Source organism: Salminus brasiliensis, chromosome 14 (genome assembly GCF_030463535.1).
Source record: "Salminus brasiliensis chromosome 14, fSalBra1.hap2, whole genome shotgun sequence".
NCBI classification, from domain to species: domain Eukaryota; kingdom Metazoa; phylum Chordata; class Actinopteri; order Characiformes; family Bryconidae; genus Salminus; species Salminus brasiliensis.
In genome coordinates this window covers 28,518,018-28,541,001 of record NC_132891.1, presented here as the reverse complement: position 1 = coordinate 28,541,001, position 22,984 = coordinate 28,518,018, and the positions used below count along the sequence as shown (strand labels likewise).

General features: G+C 40.1%; 1 protein-coding gene across 2 annotated transcripts; it reads left to right on the top strand.

The window, feature by feature from the left end:
* The first annotated feature begins 11,300 nt into the window (after window positions 1-11,300).
* Window positions 11,301-17,342, top strand: znf217 (zinc finger protein 217). 2 transcript variants are annotated; one of them, XM_072696564.1, is made up of 5 exons: window positions 11,301-12,656; window positions 13,076-13,198; window positions 13,389-14,687; window positions 15,157-15,278; window positions 15,365-15,454. In XM_072696564.1, the coding sequence occupies exons 1-4, from the start codon at window positions 11,330-11,332 to the stop codon at window positions 15,264-15,266; spliced, it is 2,859 nt and encodes a 952-aa protein (XP_072552665.1). In that variant the 5' UTR covers window positions 11,301-11,329; the 3' UTR covers window positions 15,267-15,278; window positions 15,365-15,454. The 2 variants fall into 2 exon arrangements, with proteins under 2 accessions (XP_072552665.1, XP_072552666.1); XM_072696565.1 differs by lacking the exon at window positions 15,157-15,278 and having other exon boundaries at window positions 15,365-17,342.
* The last annotated feature ends 5,642 nt before the right edge of the window (window positions 17,343-22,984 follow it).

The following is a 22,984-nucleotide window of genomic DNA, read 5'->3' as shown; positions in this document are numbered from 1 at the left end:
TTGTTCTTTTAGAAGGTGTGCTTTAGCAATGTAGAGATGTGTAGAGACAATATTACAAAATTTGGTGCAACTCCAGGAAAACTCGTTTATACTCTTTCTAGCACAAGGTTCTATCACAAGGTGTCTCACAGACTTAGAGACTCAAACCACATCCTGTTGAGTTGTGCTTCACTCAACCACAGTTGAAAGAGTATGTATTTATTTACATAGATATTTATTTTTTGTGCCTCGTATACATTCTGTAATCATGTTTAGAACTGTCCCAACAGTGAGTGAAAAGGATAGAATCTCCCCTGAGAGTCCCTTCTGGAGAGTTCCGCATATCGCAAAAGGACATGTCCATTAAAAAAGTCAGCATATGCTTCCAGGTTGAGTGCTCATCTTCAGTTCGGTTTGCACAATGGTGGTGAGATGGCCCTGCCTTTTAGCTCACACCATTTACCCCCACTTGTCATGTCACAGTGCATCCAGCAGCAACGTTTCCATTTCAAAAGCTGCCAGTTTGAGCTTTAGCCGCAACCTCAGTGACAGATTTGCAGAACAAAGGACTTGCTTGGCCCCTAACCTGTCGCACATCCCATAGTTTTGCCCCCAGGGCTCATTCTGGCCTTGGCTATTACAGATATCTGTGAACATTTAAACAATACTAAACAACAGCAGAACAAACTGGAAGTCTGGTTATTGAAAAACCAAAAAATGCTAATTACACTTGCTAGTAAAAGTTGCAGTGTAAAAACACAAACTGCTTTGTTAAACTACTTTTCTATTACGAGTTTCTGTGACAAATTAAACTTCCACCAGCACATGGGACTTTTTTTTTTTTTTTATTCTGCTCACACTAATTATACGCACTAGTACTCACAAGTAATACAAAAATATGTGGTGTCAAAACACATATAGCTATTTTGCACTACTCTACTATGACAAAGGGCCCGTGACCACTTGCGAACTACAGTTAGCAAAAAAAAAAAAAAAGAAATGAAAAGGGTTATGCTTCAGTTTTAGATTAGCACATGCTAATTATACAAGCTCAAGTACCTGAAAAGAATATTTGGTGTCCAGATTGTGTGTAAATATCACAGTCGGCAAAATAAAACGTTATGAAAAAAAAAAAGATTTATTTGTTCTGAGAGGAATCAAACATGTGCTACAGATACTAGTAATACTTTGCATTCCCAATATCTTTAAACTTACAGTCAGCAGAAGAAACTTGAACAATCACTTTGTTTATTCATTCTGAGATTAGCACATGCTAATTATACTTGATAGCACATATAAGGGAACAATTTCAGTTGTTTTCTAGACCCAGACTGCTGTGTTAAAGCTGATGAAATCTGACCAAATAATTACATCATTATTTAAACCATTTAAACAGCATTCAAACAACTTGAAAAAAAGACTAAAATACATTTATGAATTCTGATGCTAATTACAAATATGCTTGTGTAAGGAACTATTTTACTATTGTAATTATTAAGAAGAGAGTATATGGTTTAAATAATTAAATAGATACTACTACTACTACTACTAATAATAATAATAATAAGCAACCGTTTAACTGGAATGAGATAGATTATCAGACATTCCGTTCCAAGCAGGCCATGCCGAGGTTCTGTGGGAGAACAATGAAGTCAGCTGCTCCTGACACATGAAGACAAAAACCTCACAACCCACACACATCTCTCAGGCAGCCATTCCACACCAGCGCTGTGTGCTGAATACACAATCACACTCACACCCTCTAGAGCCTTTCAGTACCTGCTGGTTTATACTTTAAGTGTTAAGCCTGTGACATTTTAGCAATAAAACATGGGCCTTTGTGTGTAATGTACAGAATTGAATAGAATAGAATAGAATAGAATAGAGTATAATAGAATAGAATAGAGTATAATAGAATAGAAACGACAGTTCGTTTAATCAATCATTCATTCTTTCATCCAAAGGTTACTGGTGATCTTCTATTGAAGAAGAAGAAGATTTTGTCTGCTGTTTAAATTGTTACATATTAACAGATGGATTGTTTGAACTGATCAACAGACATAGCCATGCTTTCTGCCCTACTTTATGCTTTTGTTCCTTACTGATGTGATACTAACTATTCAGGCTGATATTATCCCCGGGGGAATTACCCCCCCCCCCCCCCCCCCCCCCACACACACACACACACTCCCTTCCCTTCTCTCCCCTCCCCTCCCCTGTTACCAAACAGTGACAACTCCACAGTGCTGAAAAGCACAATTCTGCTCCACTCTCGCGTGCTACAGACACATGAAACAGTGTACTTGTCACAAGCACTATTTGAATCTTTCTGGTTCGACTGGATGGCTGGGTTCGATTTGTGCTTGCAACTGTGTGGATCAGAGAGGTGATTAACAGGCAGGAGTGCCCTGTGGGAGGATTTTTTAAAGTTAAACAGCACTGGCTAATCAGCTAAGCTAATCACTGAGCAAACAAAGACGCCTCATTGTTGCTCACTCACTTTATCAGAAATTCTTCAGAGGAGAGGCAATGTTACTTAACTCCAAGCCTGGGTGCTTTTCATAGGTTGTTTTTGTTATGAGTAATAAATAACATGAAGCCGAACATATTTTCCTGTGTAAAACTAGAGCAGAGTGAGACATCAAACATGATAACATTTCACTGTATGTCATTCTGACTCTGGTCCATAGCCTTTACTGCATCTACAGGCCAGTGGGGATCTTTCAGCCGGCAGTTTCATCGCTCCCAGACATAATAACGCCATTCCAGATTACTAGCTGCTCACAGAGCTTTTGTGGTGGCACAACAATAGGAAATGAGCGGGAGGCCTCGGTGTGTCACATGTGGTGCCTTTGATTACCATTCTAGACTTGTTTGTATGACAGAGACTCAGGAAGAAGCAAGAATACTCCAAAGGTGAAAAGGAACTACACCTTTTTCAAAACATCTCTGAGCAAACACAAATGATCAGCTACCAAAAGCAAAAAGATAAAGCAAGTTATGGGGTTGGGTGGGGGGGAGGCTGCTATGCTTAGCATGCTATGTTATAGAAGGATAATGTAACAACCTGTGTCAATGAGAATTTGGACTGAGCTTGGCTACTTTCCATTTGTCTAAACTGGATTGTGAAACGTGTAGGAGTACCACTTCCTAATGAAGATAAGAACATATTTCTCTATTTATCATAACGTATTACTGACTCATATTACTGACATTTTTAGTGCCAGAGTGTAAGATTTTAGATCTCAAGCCAAGTATCTGCCTTTAGTGAAAACAATAATTGATTGCTACAGCTAAATGTTGAAATCTTAAATTCAGAATAAATTGTGCCATACTGCTAGTAATTGGGGTGACATCACAGCCATGTTACGCCACGAAACCAAACACACCAGTGGTGTTGAATCATCATTAGCACACACACCTGGGTGATGTGACAAATGAAGAGTTAAGCAGAAAGCCTTCAAGTGTTTTTGGGACAGGAAGTGACATCTCTTCATGCTGAACACAATACATGTAAGGGACAGCAGTTTATGCCACCATTCCATACGTAAACATTGCCCAAGGACCTACTAAAGAACCCTTGTCTTTGCACTTTCAGTAAGATGAATTATTTTCTGATACAAGCAACCTGGGCATCTCAGTTCCAAATAAAAGCATAAACTTTGTTACCAGTGCAAACTGTTCATGAACAGTTCAGCAGCAAATGTTCCATGCCACAGGCAAGTTGTAACAGTAGCTAAAAAGTCAGATAAATGGAGACAAACACAATCAATTCTGCATACACATTGTGTTGTTTGAGCCAAATGGGTTTTCTTAACTTCCAAAAAATATCAGCATCCACAAAAATAAGAATAGCAAAAGGAGGCAGTAGGATGTTTGTGATGAGTCTGTGCATAAGAACGTCCAAATAGTTCACTTTTCTAAATTTACAGGGGGGATATGGATGACTAACTCAGCTGTGCTGAGGTGGTACTTTATTCTAGCTAGCTCTCACTGTGAGTTGTTTGCTGAAAAGATAGTGTTACAGCCACCAAGAGGTTAAATAAATGTTTGAATGAATTCCATGACTTCCAACTCAGTAACCAAACATCACTAATGATGAAAAAACAGAATTTTATGGTTCAGAATGATGTTACCCTTGGACATGTATAACTACTTAAATAGTCTGTGTTTAATCTTACACTCTAAATAGTCCCTAAAAGGTTACTTTACCTGTGGAATAGTGAAATCCTTTCTGTCCTATATATACAGTCCTCAAACAACTATTTACAACAGGGTTTCTATCACAGAGAAGCATTTAAGCATGCAAAGAACTGTTTTCAAGCATTCAAGAGTGTTTGCTGTGACATTTGCTACCCTTTCCTTTACTAAAAACCCTTGAATAGCAACTCAAATTCATGCTGAGCTCATAACAAAAGTTAGCTCTACTCTTCTTATTATTTTCCTTATCTTAAACAATGTAAAACAACACTTCTTCTTCTTCTTCTTTTTTTTTTATGAAATCGTGTTTTAGTGCCTGACTGCTTTACTCATTTGAACGTTGCAGAAGGAAGTTGAGTGGGAGGTGTCCAGCCAAATAGTTGAGCTGAGGTGTTCAGGCAAATGTTGACTAGCATAGGCCGATGCAGCTTTGTCTCCTCCCCGACAGCTGTGGCGTTCAACTGAGAGCTCCCTCTTTCTTCCTCTTTCTCAAAAGGAAAGACAGCAGTGAGCCACGAACTTGTAAGCTAGTGTGTAAAGAATGATGAATAGACACACAACTGTGTATTTCAGTCTGCATGTGCTTCAATGGTATTACTGTAGCTAGCAAAGAATACTAGGTTTGATTAAGTAACAGCAGGGGTTCCTTGGATCTCATGAAAGAGATACTGTATTGCCTAGCATAAAGATTTTTCAGTGTAAGCGAGAACCTCTGAAATCTTGTTGTGCCTATATTTCCTGTCTGGCTATACTAATGTTCAGTGTCTAATGCTGTATTTGTATGTATACATATGCATATATGTACGTTTCAAACTTTAGAGCACTTTATTATCCTCACTATTTTCCTTCATGCTGTTTTCTGCATGTAAATGAAGCCGCCCCCCTCACACACACACACCAACACCAACACCACCGCCATGCTGTTTATTCAAGATAATGAGAACCAGTTATTTCACTGAAGCAATAAGGGGAAAGACAAGTGAGTTGATCTACTGATACTATCCTGTTAACAGTACTTTATGCCCAGTATCCATATGAGGAAATAAAGAGGATCACTGTGTAACACAAACAAACAAATATACATTTAAGGTCCAGAATTAAATAGCTAGTTTAACTATCTGAACATCAGAATAAGAGATAAAAAACAACATGTCCTATTTGAATCCATTTGAGTTCTCCATATAGAACAATAGTGAAATGGAGAAGGGCCTAAGGGAGATTCCAAAAAGCTTCATCTTGTGCTCCATGGGGGTGGGATGATGGGGGAGGGGACTTGTAGTTTCATTCACATGCATAATATTGAGGAGGGAAAGAAAGGTGAAAATTGGTAAAAGATGATCAGGTTAGCCCTTTTTTTCAACGAATGAGAAACAACAGGGCTATGCTGAACATTGGATGACTAGGCTTGTAGGTCAAGTTGTACTTCTGTAGTGTAAACTCGAAACCACAGGGCACTACACCACACGGGGAGGGGGGTGGGGGCTTACAGCCAAAATCAATATTGTTCTTTTTTAAATTCTCAGATTCAGCAGTAGCTGCAAACAGTTCCCTTTAGGTGTTTAAAGGGAACTGTTAAGGTGTGTGTCTTCAAATAGTATACATGTCCAATTCTATTCAAATATGATGTAGATAACAAATACATGCATTTATTACAAAACAAAAACATGAGAAACAAGCCAAACTTTGGTATTAGTAAGTTGCAGTGTGATGATGTCATTATAAATAAATCTTAAATCTAAATGACATATTTAGCTCGCTTATTTATCCTCGTTCAGCGGACAAGAAAAAACACACTTGAAAAGAAATGACAACTAGAAGAGTTTTTTTTTGTTTGTTTGTTTTTTGATTGGTTTATTCAATATACTTAATAGTACTGTACACTATATTAAGACTTACAGGTCATAGCAATCATTGTTTCCTTTTATGTTGTTTCTCTACCAAGACATCAGCTTCAGAAGTTCCTGTTTCTGTCAAATCTACAAAAAACACTGCTAACTGCTACCTGCATTCTTCACATGTAGAAGCTAGCCTAGCCTTGTAAACAGTAGGATAACACCTTTTTTTCAGGTAATAATAATAATAATAATAATAATGCAATAAGATAAGCTGTTAGTTTTCTGAGTCATTTTTACCTCTAAGACTTGCTTTTTGGCAGTAAATACTGCTGTCACTGAGATCTCTGCACTAGATGTTGTGTAAGTTTTGGACATTTGAGCAAACCCTTCAGGTTCCAACAGGGCGCCAGGTTACTTTAAACTAAACACCTTCATAGAAATCATAACAAGGAAATAATGACAAAGAAACCTACAGCGGATTCTTCCATAGGGTTTTGCATACACCTCTGTCTTCCCCCTCCCCCAAACCCACATGGCGTGTGCAGGATTGGTGAAGTGAGTAGGGTAGGAGACATGTTAGGCATCAGTCACTGCTCTTGCAAACAACACCCAATTTCCTGCTGTTTCGCGAGTCAGATTGGACGACTGCTGCTGAAGTTTATCAGCCACAAAACAATAAAGAGCGGAGCTCTGTTCTCGGATTGAAACACCCTTAAACCAGCGTATTTCAGCCATGTCAGAATGATGGTCTATTTATATCATTTAGACTTTGCCAAAGGCTACTGGATATATCTCTTAAACCCATGTCTAGTATCCGCACATTAGTCCAGGAAATTCCTAACCCATGCAAAGACACTGATAAAGACAGTATGTTTTATTCTGCATGTTTTGATTGTACTAAAAGATTAAACAAACAGACACATACAATATAAATGTGATTATTTGAGAGTGGAACAGAGGACGTAAAGCCAGTTTTGTGGTGAAACATCTATTGTTGCCATCTATGTCGAATGAAAGGCAAGTAGGTCAGTGAAACGTGCTGTCTTCGACAATCTCATACTCTACTGATGGGAAGTTCGATTCAGCTTATCGAGCCGATTCATTGGAACCGCCCGTTTTAATGAATCGACCATCCGTTTCAACTATTCATTTTCGTTCTTGCTTCATGATGGGATGAGCACAAGGATCAGGCAACTTTTTTTCTTCCTCTGTGTGTACAGTAACGTCCGAATCTAACGTGTGCATTTGATATCCAACACTTTTACCCAGAGTAAGCACAAGCTGGCATAGCAACGACACAGAGGAGAAAAGAGGAAGCCAGCGAGCTGCAGTCTTCAGAGAGAACATGTAAGAGAAGTCCAATGTTACATTTTGAAATGCTGTTATTTGAATGGTGTTAAAAGTCTACAGCATATAACGGACCTACGTGTTATTTAGATGCTAAAAAAAAAACAAGAGTTCGGTCCAGCATGATTGTGAATCGGTTCGACCGGTTTATTGACAAGAACCGATTCAAAAGAACGATTCATTCACAAGTCGGATATCGCTATCTCTCATAAACGAGTTTTACTGAAGAATAGTTTGGAAGACCACGTGATCAGAGGTGCCCTCTATGTGAGCGCGCCTCGGAACGCAACAGCTGCACAGTGAGAGATTTGCAAACATTGAAGCGCAGCTTTTTGGCCGGCTAACAATTGGCTAACGCAGCTAACTAGAATACGACTTCATCTTTCCGAAGAACTTACTGTGTTTAACTCTGACACAAGTACCAACCCAAATACGCTCTAATTTCCGTGTCTGCTAGAATAGCTCGAATACCTGACGAGTGAACATATTGGTAGGTATTGGTGAGTTCTCTATTTTTCCGTAGCTATTACTCGGACTACCAGCTAACGTTAGCCAATTTTTGGTATTATCGCCAGACTGATGTTACATTACATGCCGACGCTAACTCGCTTAGTCACTCCATCGGTAGCTAACATGTTTGTGAGTGTAGGAAGTGGAAAGGGTTAGGAAACTTGCTATCTTATACAGTAAGTTAAGCCAGGAACTGCGTGGTGGACGGTTGATGCTACCCTACAGGAATCGTGAACTGAAAGGAACCTGTAACAAAATTCGCTTGCTAACTTCTGCTAGTCGTCCACCTGGTAGCTATCTCGACAGCGTAAATCTGCCACCAGCTTCAGACTTGGACTATTACTGCCTTGTGATCACTTCAGATGAATTTGAGAACAGCTATTTTATTATTCAAATCATCCTCTAATAAAGGACGTTTTTTTTAATTTGTGATATAACTACACGGTGTATATTCTATAACCCTCAAAGGTATAAAACAGGACAGTAAATATACCATAGCTAGCGAACGAAATGGACACGTGAAGTTAATTCGATAATGTAGAACAGTTGGTTAATCGATTGCTCTTTTGTGGTAGCAGAAAAGTGGCTGGCTATTCATTTAAGAGGAGCTGCTGAAACCTGTAATTTAGCCGAGGGCTTAGATCATCGAAGATTCATTCTCAGTGGGCACTTGAACATTAGATTGACTATTAAAGGGCTTTTTATTGCATGGAGTTTAACGATGTGTCTAAAAAGGGCAGTTTGGGGACTTGCTGATCAGGTTAAAACGATCACGTGTCAGGAAATTATGGCCACTTACATGCTTCCAGATTCGAGTGTGTGTGTGTGTGTGTGTATATATAAGCCTTACATGAGTTTGACTGATTACAACGCTGATCTAGGTATTTTTAGTGTGTCTGTTATCTGCATAAGCCACAGTAATGTAGCTACGTTAGCCTTAACTGTTTACCAACTTGGTGTGTCGCCCCTCTTCAGTCGTGCACATCGTTTATGCCCAAGGGCTTTTGTGAAAAGTCTTTTGTGAAAACAACTTTTTTTTTTTTTTTTTGCCACAGCTCACGAGTAATGTACACAATGTCTAAATACACGGCAATGAAAACGAAAAGCTCATCTGCTTTTATGCTACCCGATCAGACAAACGACCAAAATCAATACTTGGGCCACTTGAACGTTGCATTATTAAAGCTTGTTCACATCAGTGCTGTGGAGCAGTCGGTCGGGGTTGTGTTCAAAGGGTGGAGTCCCAGTCATTTAAAGTTAGCTAGCTGATTTGCAGAACACGCCAAATTTCTCGAAAAACACAGCTGACATTGTCTTTACACCGCGAGCAGGTTATCATCTCTATAAACACTGTTCTGCTACAGACATAGCGGTGTGTGTGTGTGTGCACGAAGCAGAAATAATGCTGGTATAGAAGCTCAGCCACGAGTCTAACGTACAGTTGAGTCTTTTATCGTTTGGTCTTATTTTAGTCCCCCTTTCTGAAACCTGTAAAATAGCTATCGATGAACTTGGGTGGCTCTTCATGGCTAGCACGCCTGTCTTTTGTATGCGAGCCGCATGCTAAAGCCCTAACAAAAGAACGAGTGAGACAAGCAACAGCTGGTCCTTAGCTGAGTCTTCAGCATGTCAGCCAGTACAGATTACAGCGAGGTGCTCCGACATGAAGCTATGGACTTTGCTTCTGACAATGGACATTTTTTTTTTCTTGTGCTGGAAGTACAAAAAAGTGATTGAGGCATGGAGGGTACGGTGACGTGGATGGCGACTTTTACGTTTGTTGGCTAATCGCTTGTGGTGGGTTGAAGAATAGCAGGCTAAGATGAATGAAGAATGATGGATGATCTGCTGTTTTATGAGCTGTGTTCCAAAATAAGCATGTTTCAGTGATCGAAAATTAAAGTTGATTAGCTGTTAGACTTTGCTTTCGCAACAAAATGATGTTGATGATGTCACGTTGGTGGGGTGGATTTTAATGTATTTTTTTCTTGCTCATCTCATTCCTCCCTTATGAAAGAAAGCTATGCTTCCACTTCTCACAGTGGTGATTCAACAGATAACCAAGTTCTGAAACTTCCTTATTCTGCCTTTTCATCAGCTACACCACATTTTTGGCAGTCTGTTAAACTGTGGAGGTCTGAAAGAACAACTGTGAAAGTTACTAAAAATGTTTACTGAGAGGAGTTGTGACCTTGGCACAAGTTGCACCATTAAAGTTGTTTGAGTTTTTTGTCCTGTTGAGTTTGTAGAATCGTAGTTATTAGAATAATTATTTTAGAATCATTTCAGATGATTTTAGTTTTTGTTTGTTTTCAGGCTAGCTTTCTTTGTTCCAGTGCCTACATTTTGATTGTAGAGGAAGAATGGGGTATCCTCTTTGTCTTCTTGTACATGGTTGTACATTTGTCTTTCACATAGTGTTTGATGGATTTCATGTACTGTAAATTACAGATGTGAACGTAGACATAAAGCAATGACTATGTCCACCTTACCTGCCTACCTTTAGGCTTCTAATGGCTGTTGTTTTGTTTGACTCTTGGCAAAGTTAGACAGAATATTCCATAGACTGGCACTGTTTTAGGAAGGTATTACTTAATAATCACTTGTGTTTATTTCTAAATTAATTATTTTTTTATTTTTGGTAAGTTAGAATCAGTTAATATTATTTTCTGTTTGAAAACCATAGCCACATTTAGTGCATTACTTTCAGTTTCAGAGTAATTTCTCTTACTGTGTAAGGTTGTATGCATATTTGAGGTTGTAGGGAGTTTGCACTTTTGAAGTCGTAATGCAAGTTGGCATTCTAATGATTTGTAGCATTTCAACAGTAGTAAATGGAACATGTGGTGTTTTATTTGTACCATATGAAACGATATTTGAGTCTTTTTTGTTAGACTTGGATGCGTTAGTGTTGCTGTCACTGCATGCTTTTTGGTTACTTTTCTTGGTAAAGACTCATGAGGGGTATTGTTTATAATCTGTGTTTCAGACTGAGTGTAGTAAGTTCTTCGGAAGAGGCCACACCTGACATTCTCTCTTTCTTTCTCTCTCTCTCTCTCTCTTTCATTTCAGGTTCTGCCTGTCAGGACATAATTCCGTTGTGTGAATCACAAGATATCTGAAGAGATTTAGAGTGTAAACGCCTACCAGTGGCAAGCCTCAACTACTTTGTGTGTAGTTCGTCATGTTTTATTGTAGGGATACAGTGAAGCTATTTGAGGATTCATTTTTTTGGAGTTTTGTTTGATAATGGTCTTGTTTCCTCTGGAGAGTCAAGACAATTGAGATCTTTTTTTGGATTTTGTCCTGCAAAAATTTTAGATGTGTGACTCCCAGAGCCTATAGTTTCATTTTTTTTTTTTTTTTTTTTTTTTTTTTTTTTTCTCTCTCTCTTTTTTTTTTCTTTTTTTTTTCTTTTTCCTAAGCAACCGGGTGATTAAAAAAGGCCTGTCATTGACATGCCAACCCACCCGCTGATGCCATATGTGGAAAGTCCTGATGGACTAGGCCATGACATCCTGAACCACAGTAGTGCTACTATGCCTGGTTCTAGCTCAAGTATGACTCCCCACATCAGCATGGCCGAGAAGGTGGATGCGCAGGTGGCAGGCAGCCTGCCACTGAACTGCATGTTTTGTGACGAGACCTTTCAGAATGAGGAGGAGCTTCGTCCACACCTCTTTGCACAGCACCAGACCACATTGCACGCCCCAGCTGTGCTACGGGTAGAGGCTGAATTGTTAATCCCAGGAGAGAGGGCCTGCTCCAAGACATGCCTGTCCACAGAATCTGAGGAACAACTGGACTGCATAGTGTGTGGTCAGGCCACTGAAAATGCAGCTGAGCTGGAGGCTCATATGAGGAAGCACAAGGATTCCTTCATTTACAGCTGTAGTCTGTGTGGCCGGCGCTTTAAAGAGCCCTGGTTCTTGAAGAATCACATGAGAACACATGGAAAATCGGGGGCTAAAAGTAAGAGCCAGGAGCTTGAAACACCAATCACCGTCAATGATGTTATCCAAGAACAGCCACCACCGCATGCAATCACTGCGTACAAAATGTGCATGGTCTGTGGGTTTTTCTTCCTTAACAAAGAGGTGCTAGCCGAGCACAGTAAAGTGCACAGTCGAGAACCAGAGGTGAATGACGAGAACATCTCTGCAGACAGCCAGCCTGCTGCAGAGACCCCTATCTCAAAGGAAGGCTTCCTGCAATACTTCCAGCTGCAGCCCACATCCAGTGAAAATGCTGTGCGAAATGGCCAGCCTGGCCGCTGGATCTCGCAACTTGACCCTTTCAACACCTACCAAGCATGGCAGCTGGCTACTAAAGGCAAGATAGCTGTGGGTCCAAACCTTAACAAGGAGCTCAATATAGACTCCAACTCGGACAATGAGGATTTTGGTTCTGACAAAGAAGAACTTGGGTCTATCTGGGACTCTAGTAGCGGTGACAAGCCGGTGAGAAGGGGCCTTAGAAATGAGCTGAAGCCCAAACTCAATGGCCGGGAGACGCCCTCACCATTGCCAGATCAGAAGAGTCTTATGCGTAAAGACAAGCCCACAGACTGCGAGGAGTGTGGAAAGACTTTCAGGACCTACCATCAGCTGGTGCTACACTCCAGAGTTCATAAGAAAGAAAGGGGTGGAGCTGAGAGCCCCACAACACCTGTGGAAGGGACTGCTCAGAGTGTGGGCTCTGCTGGCAGTCCTTCTCTGGACCGAGTAGATGAGTGCTCTGAGGATGGCTCTGAAGAAGGAGTACCAGGAGAATCTTTTCATTCAGGTAATATTTATTTTTATGTTTATTTTTTATTTTGTATAAAAATATTAATTTATTTTTTATGCATGTGTGGAAAAGACTCTATGTAATTTTATCAGGCTTAATCATTGTTGGAATCCAGTGTAATTTAAATTAAAAATCTGTATTTAAAATCTTGTAATGTAAGATATCAGATTGTTTTTTTTCTTTTAGCAAAGGGTGTGGTAATGCTTTTAAATTAGCTCTCACTTTCAGTTTAAATCGCTTTCTGCTTTGTTGACAAGATATTTGGGGCAAAGCAAGATTCTTAACAGCTCCCTCTTGTGGTTATTTAAGAATTGATCACTCAGCAAAAATTTATGTGGTTGTTTTTTAAGCCACTGTTTTTCCCTTAAACTAACAGGCATACGTGGGCTAATTATGTGTTTACATTTTGCTGGCAGATAAAGGTGAAGATGGCTCTCACAAAATGAAACTGAAAATTCTTGCTCCAAGGAAATGTTGTTATTGTGGAAAGACTTTTCGTTCCAACTATTACCTCAATATTCATCTCAGGACACATACAGGTATTGAATCAGGAGATTTTTTTCCTACATTTTCTAAAATTGTTAAAAGATGACCATGTATATTAAACTTTTAAGGCCTCAATCATTTTTATTACTCAAACATTTGTCTTTGAGCACTTTTGAATAACAACTTAAAACAAGCTCTGACTAAGAGTGCTGACTTTTTTTTACTTGTTTTGTTATTTTCTAGGTGAAAAACCTTACAAATGTGAATACTGTGACTATGCTGCAGCTCAGAAAACTTCTCTGAGGTATCATCTGGACAGACGTCACAAAGACAAGCCCTTTACCGAAATCCCCAACATCCCTACGAAGGGCCGAGAGTCTCACAGAAATACGGATGACAAGCAAATTATAAAATCATCTAAACAGTGGCCAGCTCCAAGCCTTGTTTCTGCCAGTGTCAAACATGAAGTAGGGCCCAGCCAGCCAGGCATTATCACTACTGGCTCTGTCATCCGTGTCAAAGAGGAGTGTGGGAATATGTCCACTACAGCTCTGTATACGCCTCCTAGTGAGGCACACATGAAATGCCTTCTGTCAAACAACTTTAAGGCAGAGGGGAAAGAAGCCTCGGAGGCACCATTAAATCTTTCCTTCAAAGCATCTTTATCCATCTCTGCTACCTCAGTGCCCAGGAACATGTTACTGACCAACTCCTGTACATCCTGTCCATATGAAACCCTTTACCCTGAGGTTCTGCTAATGCACAGGAAGCTTATCCACAAGGATAACTTGGATGTGAAAAAGAATGGTTACAGGCCTCCCCTTAAGTTAAAACGGTACACTGGTTGCCCTCCGGCCCTTGAGGGCAAAGATGTCAGTCCTTTGCCCTATATCAACAGGAGACACCCTCGCCGGACCAAATCCCCGCCACCCCAGTCTGGAAGATCCGGGGAGAAAGTCCAGCCGTCAAAATCTCCTCAGATGTTGAAGACCTCTCCTTTGAAAGAGCCTAAGAGAGACCATCCACACAGTACCCAGAGAATCAAGGTTCCAGAAACAGTTGCAGGCATCCAGCCCAGGTTTTCAGATGTGGCAGTGGAACCCAGCCGAAAATTAAATTCCCCCATGGTTGCAGACAGAGAGGTGTCTGCTCAGAAACCTGGACCTACTAGAACAAGTGTGATCTGGCCATCGGATGTGGCCAGGCTGTGTCTTTCAGACCGCTTCAGGAGCTTGACACAAATGGATTATGGCGAGCCCTCCAGCAAGAGGCTAAAGCCTACAGAGCCTCACCAGGGTACTGGAAGGATTGGGGATGAGTTCAGTAGACTTGTGCCCCCAGGCAGGAATGTGAAAAGCATGTTGCAAGGGAACTCGCCCTTTGCTCCTGTCAGAGTGGCTCCTTCAGTGTCTGGCAGCAGCATTGAGGCAGACTGGAATGTGATCAACCTCTTGCGCACCTACACGCCAAGCGATCTTGCATCTCTCTACCAGCCTGCTGTGGCAGGCTCTGCCCATGCTGCCGGGAATTCGCCCAGCACTGGTAAGTGCAAACGTCAGGCAACAGTTATGCTTTGCAATGACTAGTTGTCACTAGTTGTGGAATACTTGTTATCGGAGAAGATATTGGGTACAACCTTTTTTTATATGCAAGGTTAAGTCAGTTCCTCAGCATTTCTCAACAGTGCTCAAGAGTTCTCAAGCTCATACTCATGATGTAACTTGTTTCCTGGGAAGTATTCTCAGAACCACTCAAACAGAGGGCGGTCTCAAAGGGAGGTTAGAGGCATCTGTATTGATCAGTGGCTGGTTACCTTGCAGGCATTGCTATTAATTAGCATTCGTCCCATCTTAAGAAATAAATTAATAGGGGGGAATTTTCAAAGGGTTACTTCTATTGATGTAATGGGTGCCATGAGTGATGGTTAACTCTGTCATGTCTCTTATTAAATCTGGAGGGTGGCTGTGGCCCTGTGTCATTAATGAACGCCCGTATATGCTCGTCTCCCCAGGGAGCAGTCCCTTGCTCTTACCTCATTACTCTGCTAGCATCAGTCAGAGGAGAAGTCACCAGAGCCCGCTGCCTAACAGCCGTTCGGCTCCTTCTGACGCCAGCTCTTAGAACCTGGCAATGGTAAATGCCTACATGTAGATGTCAAAAGTGGGTTATGCCAGTGAGGTTTAAAAAGCTAATTTTTCCCCCTATCTTTTTTTCTTTAGGTTTGAAATATCCGGATAAAACCACTGCATCAGCTCCAACCATGGGAACTACTGCTGGAAGAAAGGTTTAATTTAATGACGACAAACAAGGACATGTAATTGATGCATGTTCACTCCAGACACTACTTTGCAAGGGACAGCTACGTTACAGTTAGACGTGATGTCGAGCGTGAGGTGGCGGGGGGCCCGATTCATCTGTTATTTCGGCCTTGGCCAAGAAGCGCAGCGAACTTGGGATCAGGCCTTGAACAGTGTTGTTTTCATGTGTCATAATGTTCCATTATGTCAACAGCTCACAGATTGTGGTACTGCACTTAACACAAAAACACAACTGATTATGCACTCCTGCTTACTCCACACGGCCTTTGACTTCGTATCAACTGCTTTCTGAATCAAATGCTTCGGGGCATTGCTTTGATTGCCTGAGATCTTTATGCCTAACAAGTGCCTCTTATACTTGATCGGAATGCTGTTACACAAAGGTAGCATAGACCAAATAAAATGAGGGGAACTTGCCTCGGTTCAAACCGTTAAAGTATGTTTTGTAAATGTTAAGTGAGACATTTCTATTTCTATTTACGCTGTTCAGTTTAAAAACAAGGGTCTACTTTATTCCATGCAGCTCTGGAGAGTTTTTGATCTAGCAATCGAAAACGTTTTGTTATTCCTGTTGGTGCAAATGAAAGCTGCTGTGTTTTGTCTCGGAATTGAGACGCATGAGCCAATGGTGACGTACTGTGTACTGTTTTGTTTTTGTTTGTTTTTTTTGGGGGGAGGGGGGGCTCTGAATGCAGGCATTTAATAGAACCTCTTTACTGTGACAACCAGATATTAACAGGATATGCCATCCTCAGGTCTGATGGACAACAGAACTGTGACATAGTCTTGCCTTAGTTGTGTGCTAAACCAACTCTCTGTGGAGGGCTTTGTTTTGGTCTGATGCTACACTTTTCACTTACCTGAATGTTAAGATTTTTCTCTTTGGTGTTATTAGTAGTTCTTATCCATTTTGTGTTGCAGAATCAAGTCAAGAATGTGTATTTATTTTCCAGCAGATGTCCGGCTCTGTCTGTCTTGTAGATGCTTGTGTGGCCAAAAATACTGGATGAGTTGTAGAGCATATGATGTTGGCTTATCTACTGACCTGTCTGTTATGGTCTGCTTTTTTCCCCCAGAAACTACCTTCTCCACCTCATTTAAGGATGCGTGAATTCTTAGCATTCGAATGTTAACTTATTTGCTTATATTTAAGGGGCTTTTTTGTGACCTTTGTCAAAAAATTCTTCCTGATATAAACTTGAATTTTGTTTTGCGTTTTTCTTGCGCTGTTCCACTGGAAAACAAGTTGGGAGTTGCTTCCTTCCCTCTCTCCCCCATTTTGCTCTTGAGAATTGACTGAGAGAATTGATTGCTGTCAAAATTTAGGATGCTGGCTCCTTCAGTGGTTCAGAGTAATATGTGCATTGAGTCGGTATCCAGCCTCTGTTCTCTCACAACTCCTTTTTTTTTTTTTTTTTTTTTTTTTGTAGTTTTTTGCTTAGCTAAGTTTAAAAGGTAAGAGGTAACACTGAGGTGCGCTCTATGTAAATATGTATTTGTTTTGATTTCCTTCCCCCTTTTGTGGTTATTTTTATTTTTCTGCACTTTGACTTTATTTCTGTTTTTTCTTTTTTTTTTTCTTTTTCTTGCAGCAGCAGTTGATATCCGGCCCAGTCTGTATGACTTTATGTACTGCATAAAGCAGGGTAAAAGCAAACTGTGCAGAGCATGGAGTCCATAAGATTTCAGAAAGAAAATAGTGTTGTGTTTTGTGAGGGCGGGGGGCAACAGGCAATGCAGCAACAATTCCACCCCAGGAATTTAAGAGTGTTCATCCATACATTCTGGTCTTTATCAGCTTTCTATTGTATCCATGTTGTCAAACTGAGACCAAGTGTATTTCAGGCTGTTTAGTTGCGAATAAAGCAATTGTTGTGTATTGGTGTTTTTCTTTCTTTTTTTTCTTTTTTTTCCTCTCGCTACAATTTTTTTTTGTCTCTTTTACTTTAAATAGAGTGCGTTGCATTAGTTACACATTCTGTTTTATATGTAGGTTTTAGTTTCACTGAAGTACAGTGTTTGAGCTACTACATTTGATTACTATTAGGTCTGTACATTGTTACATTTGTTTAACCGTTTGGCTATATATATATATATATATATATATATATATATATATATATATATATAATATAAAAAATAAATAAAGAATGCCTTTATTTGCTGTAGCCATGCCAACAACCTTCTGTATTTGATTTTTCAAAGTAGTACCCCTTTGTTTGGACGCAGGATTTCTTTTCACGTATTGCAGTACAATCAAATTTTTTTTTACTAAATTTACTTTAAGTGTTTGTAGAAATATTGCACCACAATTTCTATGTGTGTGTGTAAATATATTTATTTATTTATTTATTTATTTATTTATTTTTATTCTAAGATCTAGACTTTATTAAACCCCGCTTAAATTAGTTCAGTTACAGCCAGACACTTTGTAAAAAGAATGTTGCAGCCCAACTTCGGTGCAGAGCGGCAGCATGAGGGGAAAAAAATACAACAATGAATGTCAACTACTGTAACTTCAACCCATAGGCACATTGCTAAACGCATGTATCTCATAGGCTCCATGAAGATGCTATTCCTCTAGATGTGTTTAATCTGGTCCTTGTCCTTAATGCTTCACTGGGCTTGGCTGAGCTGTCTTGTAAAGGGGCATCTGTTTAGCAGAGATTTAGGCTGAAGCCGGTTTTCTCCCTTTTAATCCAGTGCACAAGTTAGTTGGCTAACCTTCCTTTTACTGAGCAGAATTCAGCAATCAGGCCCACATCAGATCTCCACTGGCCACTGAAAGCATCACAGTACACATTAGTTTGGTGTTGTTACCCACCAGCTCAATCAAGACATGGGGTTTGTTTCATACACTAGTTGTAAGATTCCAGGTACAAATTGTCCCTGGTCCTGGTCTACATTTTCATGTCAATGGGGAATGTCATCCATATTGTGTCAAACAAACAGCTTGTCTTTACTTAGCAAGTGATGAAAATACTCAAGGTCACTGAGGGAAAAGGAATGTGAAGTCTTCATAACAATGATGTTGTTACTGGCAGCAGCCTTTAAGAAACACTTTGATAACTGGTAGTCAGTGCAGCAGTTAATAAATATGTCCTCAGATGTGTTCCCAGACACTCATTCTATTGCTGATACAAGCACACCATGGAAACTGCCACATATGAGCTTAAGGCCAGATATTGACTAGAGACGTGTTAAAAAGTTTTTTTCAGTATTGGGCTGCATGTAGAACTGCATCTTCTTCTGGAGTAATGGAGCTCTGACCAATACATTTGGAATGAGTTGGAACAGCGTTTGTGATTTCGGAACTAATGCTGTTGTGTCTGAGTGCAATCAGATCTTTAAAGCAATGTTCCAACATTTTGCGTAAAGCATTCTCAGAATAGGAGAAGCTGTTACTGCTGCAATAGTTGACAAACTCACTATAAATATCTTTGCGCTTGCTGAGCAGTCATGAACTGTGTTTTTGGCTCTCTCTTGTATACAGACCCTTTACATTAGTCAAGAGTTGTTTTTTACATAGGACTCAAATTCTAATCCAACACAATCAGACTCCAGTTCAGTCTTGTTGGGCCACATACCAGCGCTGTCTGGCGGGTTACCTGCTAAAACACACCTACAAAACCTGGAAACGGTTGAGTGGAATAGGCTGTTTTCACCAAACAGCGAGCAGGGAAATCACAAAACAGGGCTGGTATGAGCAGGACTGGAGCTGCCCATCGTTGCAGAAGTTTGAGAAGTTTGTCCATCAATGACCCACATCATTGTTAAAAAGATTTGTCCAATAAAGATATGTCACTGTAAACTTACCTTTTGTGATTTCAACTAGAATTTAAAGTTGTCAGCACTTCAACTTGGGTTTTTAGGTTAGATTAATGAAGTGAAATTTTGAATAAGGCAAATTAACTGTGGATTATGGGTGTATCTGTACCTTAAACTGGATATATCTCACATATCACTCCACTGTTCCACTGGGTTTGGCTTTCTTGAGTCTAAGCTGGTACTTTCTCTTCTGATATGTGTTTAGCTCCAGTTAAGGCTAGGATTGACTTTTAGCATAGCACAGATCCCCTCCGCAGTCGCAAGGCCTGGTTCACGTAACAGCCCCTTTTTCCATCCCAACTAGCAGAATCTGGAGGTGATGTGCTGCTCTCCTGTATCAACACCACCATATTTTCCGTGGTGATGTTTTACGTGCTACGTGATAAAGCAAATATCAAGTTTTTCAATTTACACACACACACACACACACACACACACACACACACACACACACACACACACACAGAGCTTGTCTACTCTCTGGAGCATATAAACATGAACCTTTTGTCACCATGCCTAATGCCAGGTGTGGGCTAGAGGAGTAGAAAGCTTCCCAGCATTAAGTTGTGGAGCAGCTCCATCCAGTACGTTTTGGATGAATTGTGGAGTTGGGGATGTGGTGGGGTGGTGATCATTCAACATCATGACTTCACTTAGGTTCTTGTCACTGAATGTGATCAAAGTACCACAGTAATGCTCCAGAACCTAGTAGAAAACCTGCCCTGGACAGTAGAGAGAGTTACAGTTTGACATTCCAGGGCCATTCTCTTCTTTTGACCTAAATGAAATATCAGCATGTAGCAAAAGTGTAATTCTGCTACTTTGGTCTAAATCTATATTTTGTTGAAGTGAACAAACTAATAAAAGTTTATTAATGTAGGCTGGATTTCAAATCTTTTGCCATGAAATCTGAAGTCTGTGTAATGGCACAGAGTGTCCACGAGATGGCAGGCTTGGCCTGCAAGAGAACTCCGCTGCTAGAGTGAAAACTGCTGATTGGCATGGCTTTAGATACACTGCCTGAAATCTGGAGCACTACAAAGCCTTCACATCATTTTAAAGCTGTTCTTTGTCACTAAATCAAAACAACAGTCCTAAAAATGTTGCAGATTTTGACAAATCTAGTATTCCAAAGCATTTGTAAGGTTTTTTTAATGGACGGGGGGCTTTTTTATGTGTTGCAGAATGGCCCGGCTTTGCTGTGGACTGCACCCTGCATCATGCACGGCTGATGTGATGCTTGTGGCAGAGCCCATCACAATGGTACATTCTGACGGCAGTAAATTATAAGGGACAGTCTCTGGCACATTAAACACTCCCGAGAGCCACACACACTCTCTCTCTCTCTCTCTCTCTCTCTCTCTTCATCCCTTTCTCCCCCCCCCCTTTTTTTTTTTACCATAGCACATCTGCTTGCTGTCTTCTCCCTAGGGCCTTCGCTGTGTAATCTATTGCATTAGCTCACATTAGTGCATATCGCCCATGGGCCTCGATAATCACAAACACAAAATGAGCATTTCACTTAGCGTCACCCTGGCAGCCCCTCAGACTCTGTGCATCTGCGTGGCATTGGGGGGGGGGGGGGGGGGGTGGTTAAGGAAGCACAAACTTCTGCCTATGACACACTTCCTGTTTCCCCTAATCTGTCCTGACCTAAGCCAAGCTTCTCTCTCTCAAGTCCTGCTTAAGGGGTTTATGTGGGGGAAAATGGAAGTTTAACAAGCTTTACAGTCCCCTTTTTCTTTACTTTTCCTGTGTTTATTTGCTTCTCCCTCCTACACGGCACTGTGGGCCTACTGTGTCCAGCACATAGTACACAGACGTTTCATTCGTAAATATTTTGATGCCCTATAAATGACTGATTGTAATTACAGACCTTGTGTTGCCACAGTGGTGCTGAAAGTTACATCACCTGTGCTTGCACATGACATGTTTTTTTTTTTGTACAAGCCAAGTAAACCAACACTTCTCAATGATTCTGCAAGCTTCTACGCACAGAACGCTTACCTGGCCACTTCATTACAAACACATGCCCTGCACTTTCATTTACTGACCACTTTCTGAGGTCCACCTACCTCACAGGTCAATGTTGTAGGCCTACGATCAGTGATTCACAAATGACGTAAAAGCAAAGTTCATTTTGAGCACAATTTTCAAGGAATTTTTAGTCAAGGCTTTAGTCTTCTGTAGTTAACTCAAATTGCTTCCTTTTATGTGAACTGATTTTGCTGTTGTGCTGGTTTTCTATCTAAACTAGCTAACATTAGCAAAATAGCTATGTATTGATTAGCCATGCTAGTAAACAGACATTGCGGCAGGGCAGAAATTTTTTTAATGTAATGCAGTTACTTTAGGTCTATGTCAGATGTTGGTTTGTTTCATAATGATGCTCTTGTTTATTTACTTATCTGGGTTGAGGAATGTTTCTATATCATCAGTTACAGCTTAAAATTGTAAAATAGTTGTAATATCTAGCTTTAATTGGATGAAATGTTCATGCAAGTGAAGGCCGGTATGCTAATATTACACTTTTAATTTCACACTTGATAAAAGTCAGCTTAGCTTTGCTGTTAATTCTTAGTCTTCAGTGGAAATGTAAACATAGCCTGCACTCATGAAATGTCCATAGGCCTTATTGCCTAATTCTGGAACTGTTCACAGGTCACATTTATACTGTAATCAAGATAGTTGGGACCACATCTGTATAAGGTTGCAGGCAGCAATGACAGCATCTCAACTTGTTTAACTACAACACTCACTGTAACAATACTGCCCAAAAAAGCTTTGATCGCATTACACAAAGTAAACAGATATCACTGAGAAAAAGCAATATCAGAATGTGTTAGCTAGCATAATAGTAGTGTCTACTGTGTGTAGTGCTTCAGTTCTCTCCTTCAGAGAAACTGTCTACTAGAATATACCTGAACTCACACCCAGACTATCTAGAATTGAAAACTTGCATCCACAATGTTGGGCCTTGACTCAGACCCACCAGTCAGTCATCTTCTACTCTATTCATCATTTGACATTGACAATATTTGAGTAGGAAACCGTAGTAATGGTAGAGTCAGTTTTAGCACTACAGCACAAAAAGGGGCAGCTGCCATTGACAAAAACTAATGTACAATATTGTTTTTATACAGCTAAACTATTTATGCTCTTTAAGACTGTTTCATTCAAAGTATTTGCTTCAGTTTAATAAAATGAGTTAAAATGCTACAGGAATTGTTTTCAACTGAATGGAAAATGTTTTTACTGTGTAGTAGTTCACCACCCAAAAATATCCAGTAATCATGAAGCAATTGTTATTAACAAAACCTCATATTTAAAAAAAATGATCATTTCATATTAGGAGGGAAAACATTCTTCATGTTAATGTGCACTGTAGAGCTGGAAAAAAGCTTAAATATAAATATAACTAAAAAAATATGATGATGTATATTTATACATACATTCATGAAACACATGAACTGTGGTAAAATCTTTTTGTATTGAATTCTGTTTTTGTGCTTTGAAAGCCTTCTCATGAAAGTTGTTTCACTTGCAGTTTCCAAGATGCTCAAAACCAAGCAAAGGTAGAATTTAAAATATATTGGTTAATCAGCTGAGTGAGTACCTGTGCAGAATTTGTTGATGACTTGTTTGACCTGTGTGACCAAGCATGTTCGAGAACATTACAGAAAAGATCATTTA

Coding starts and splice junctions, on each gene's coding strand:
- znf217 (XM_072696564.1), top strand. CDS start 11,330: ATGCCAACCCACCCGCTGATGCCATATGTGGAAAGTCCTGATGGACTA. Junction 13,199..13,388: donor TCATCTCAGGACACATACAG/GTATTGAATCAG, acceptor GTTATTTTCTAG/GTGAAAAACCTTACAAATGT. Junction 14,688..15,156: donor CGGGAATTCGCCCAGCACTG/GTAAGTGCAAAC, acceptor TCGTCTCCCCAG/GGAGCAGTCCCTTGCTCTTA.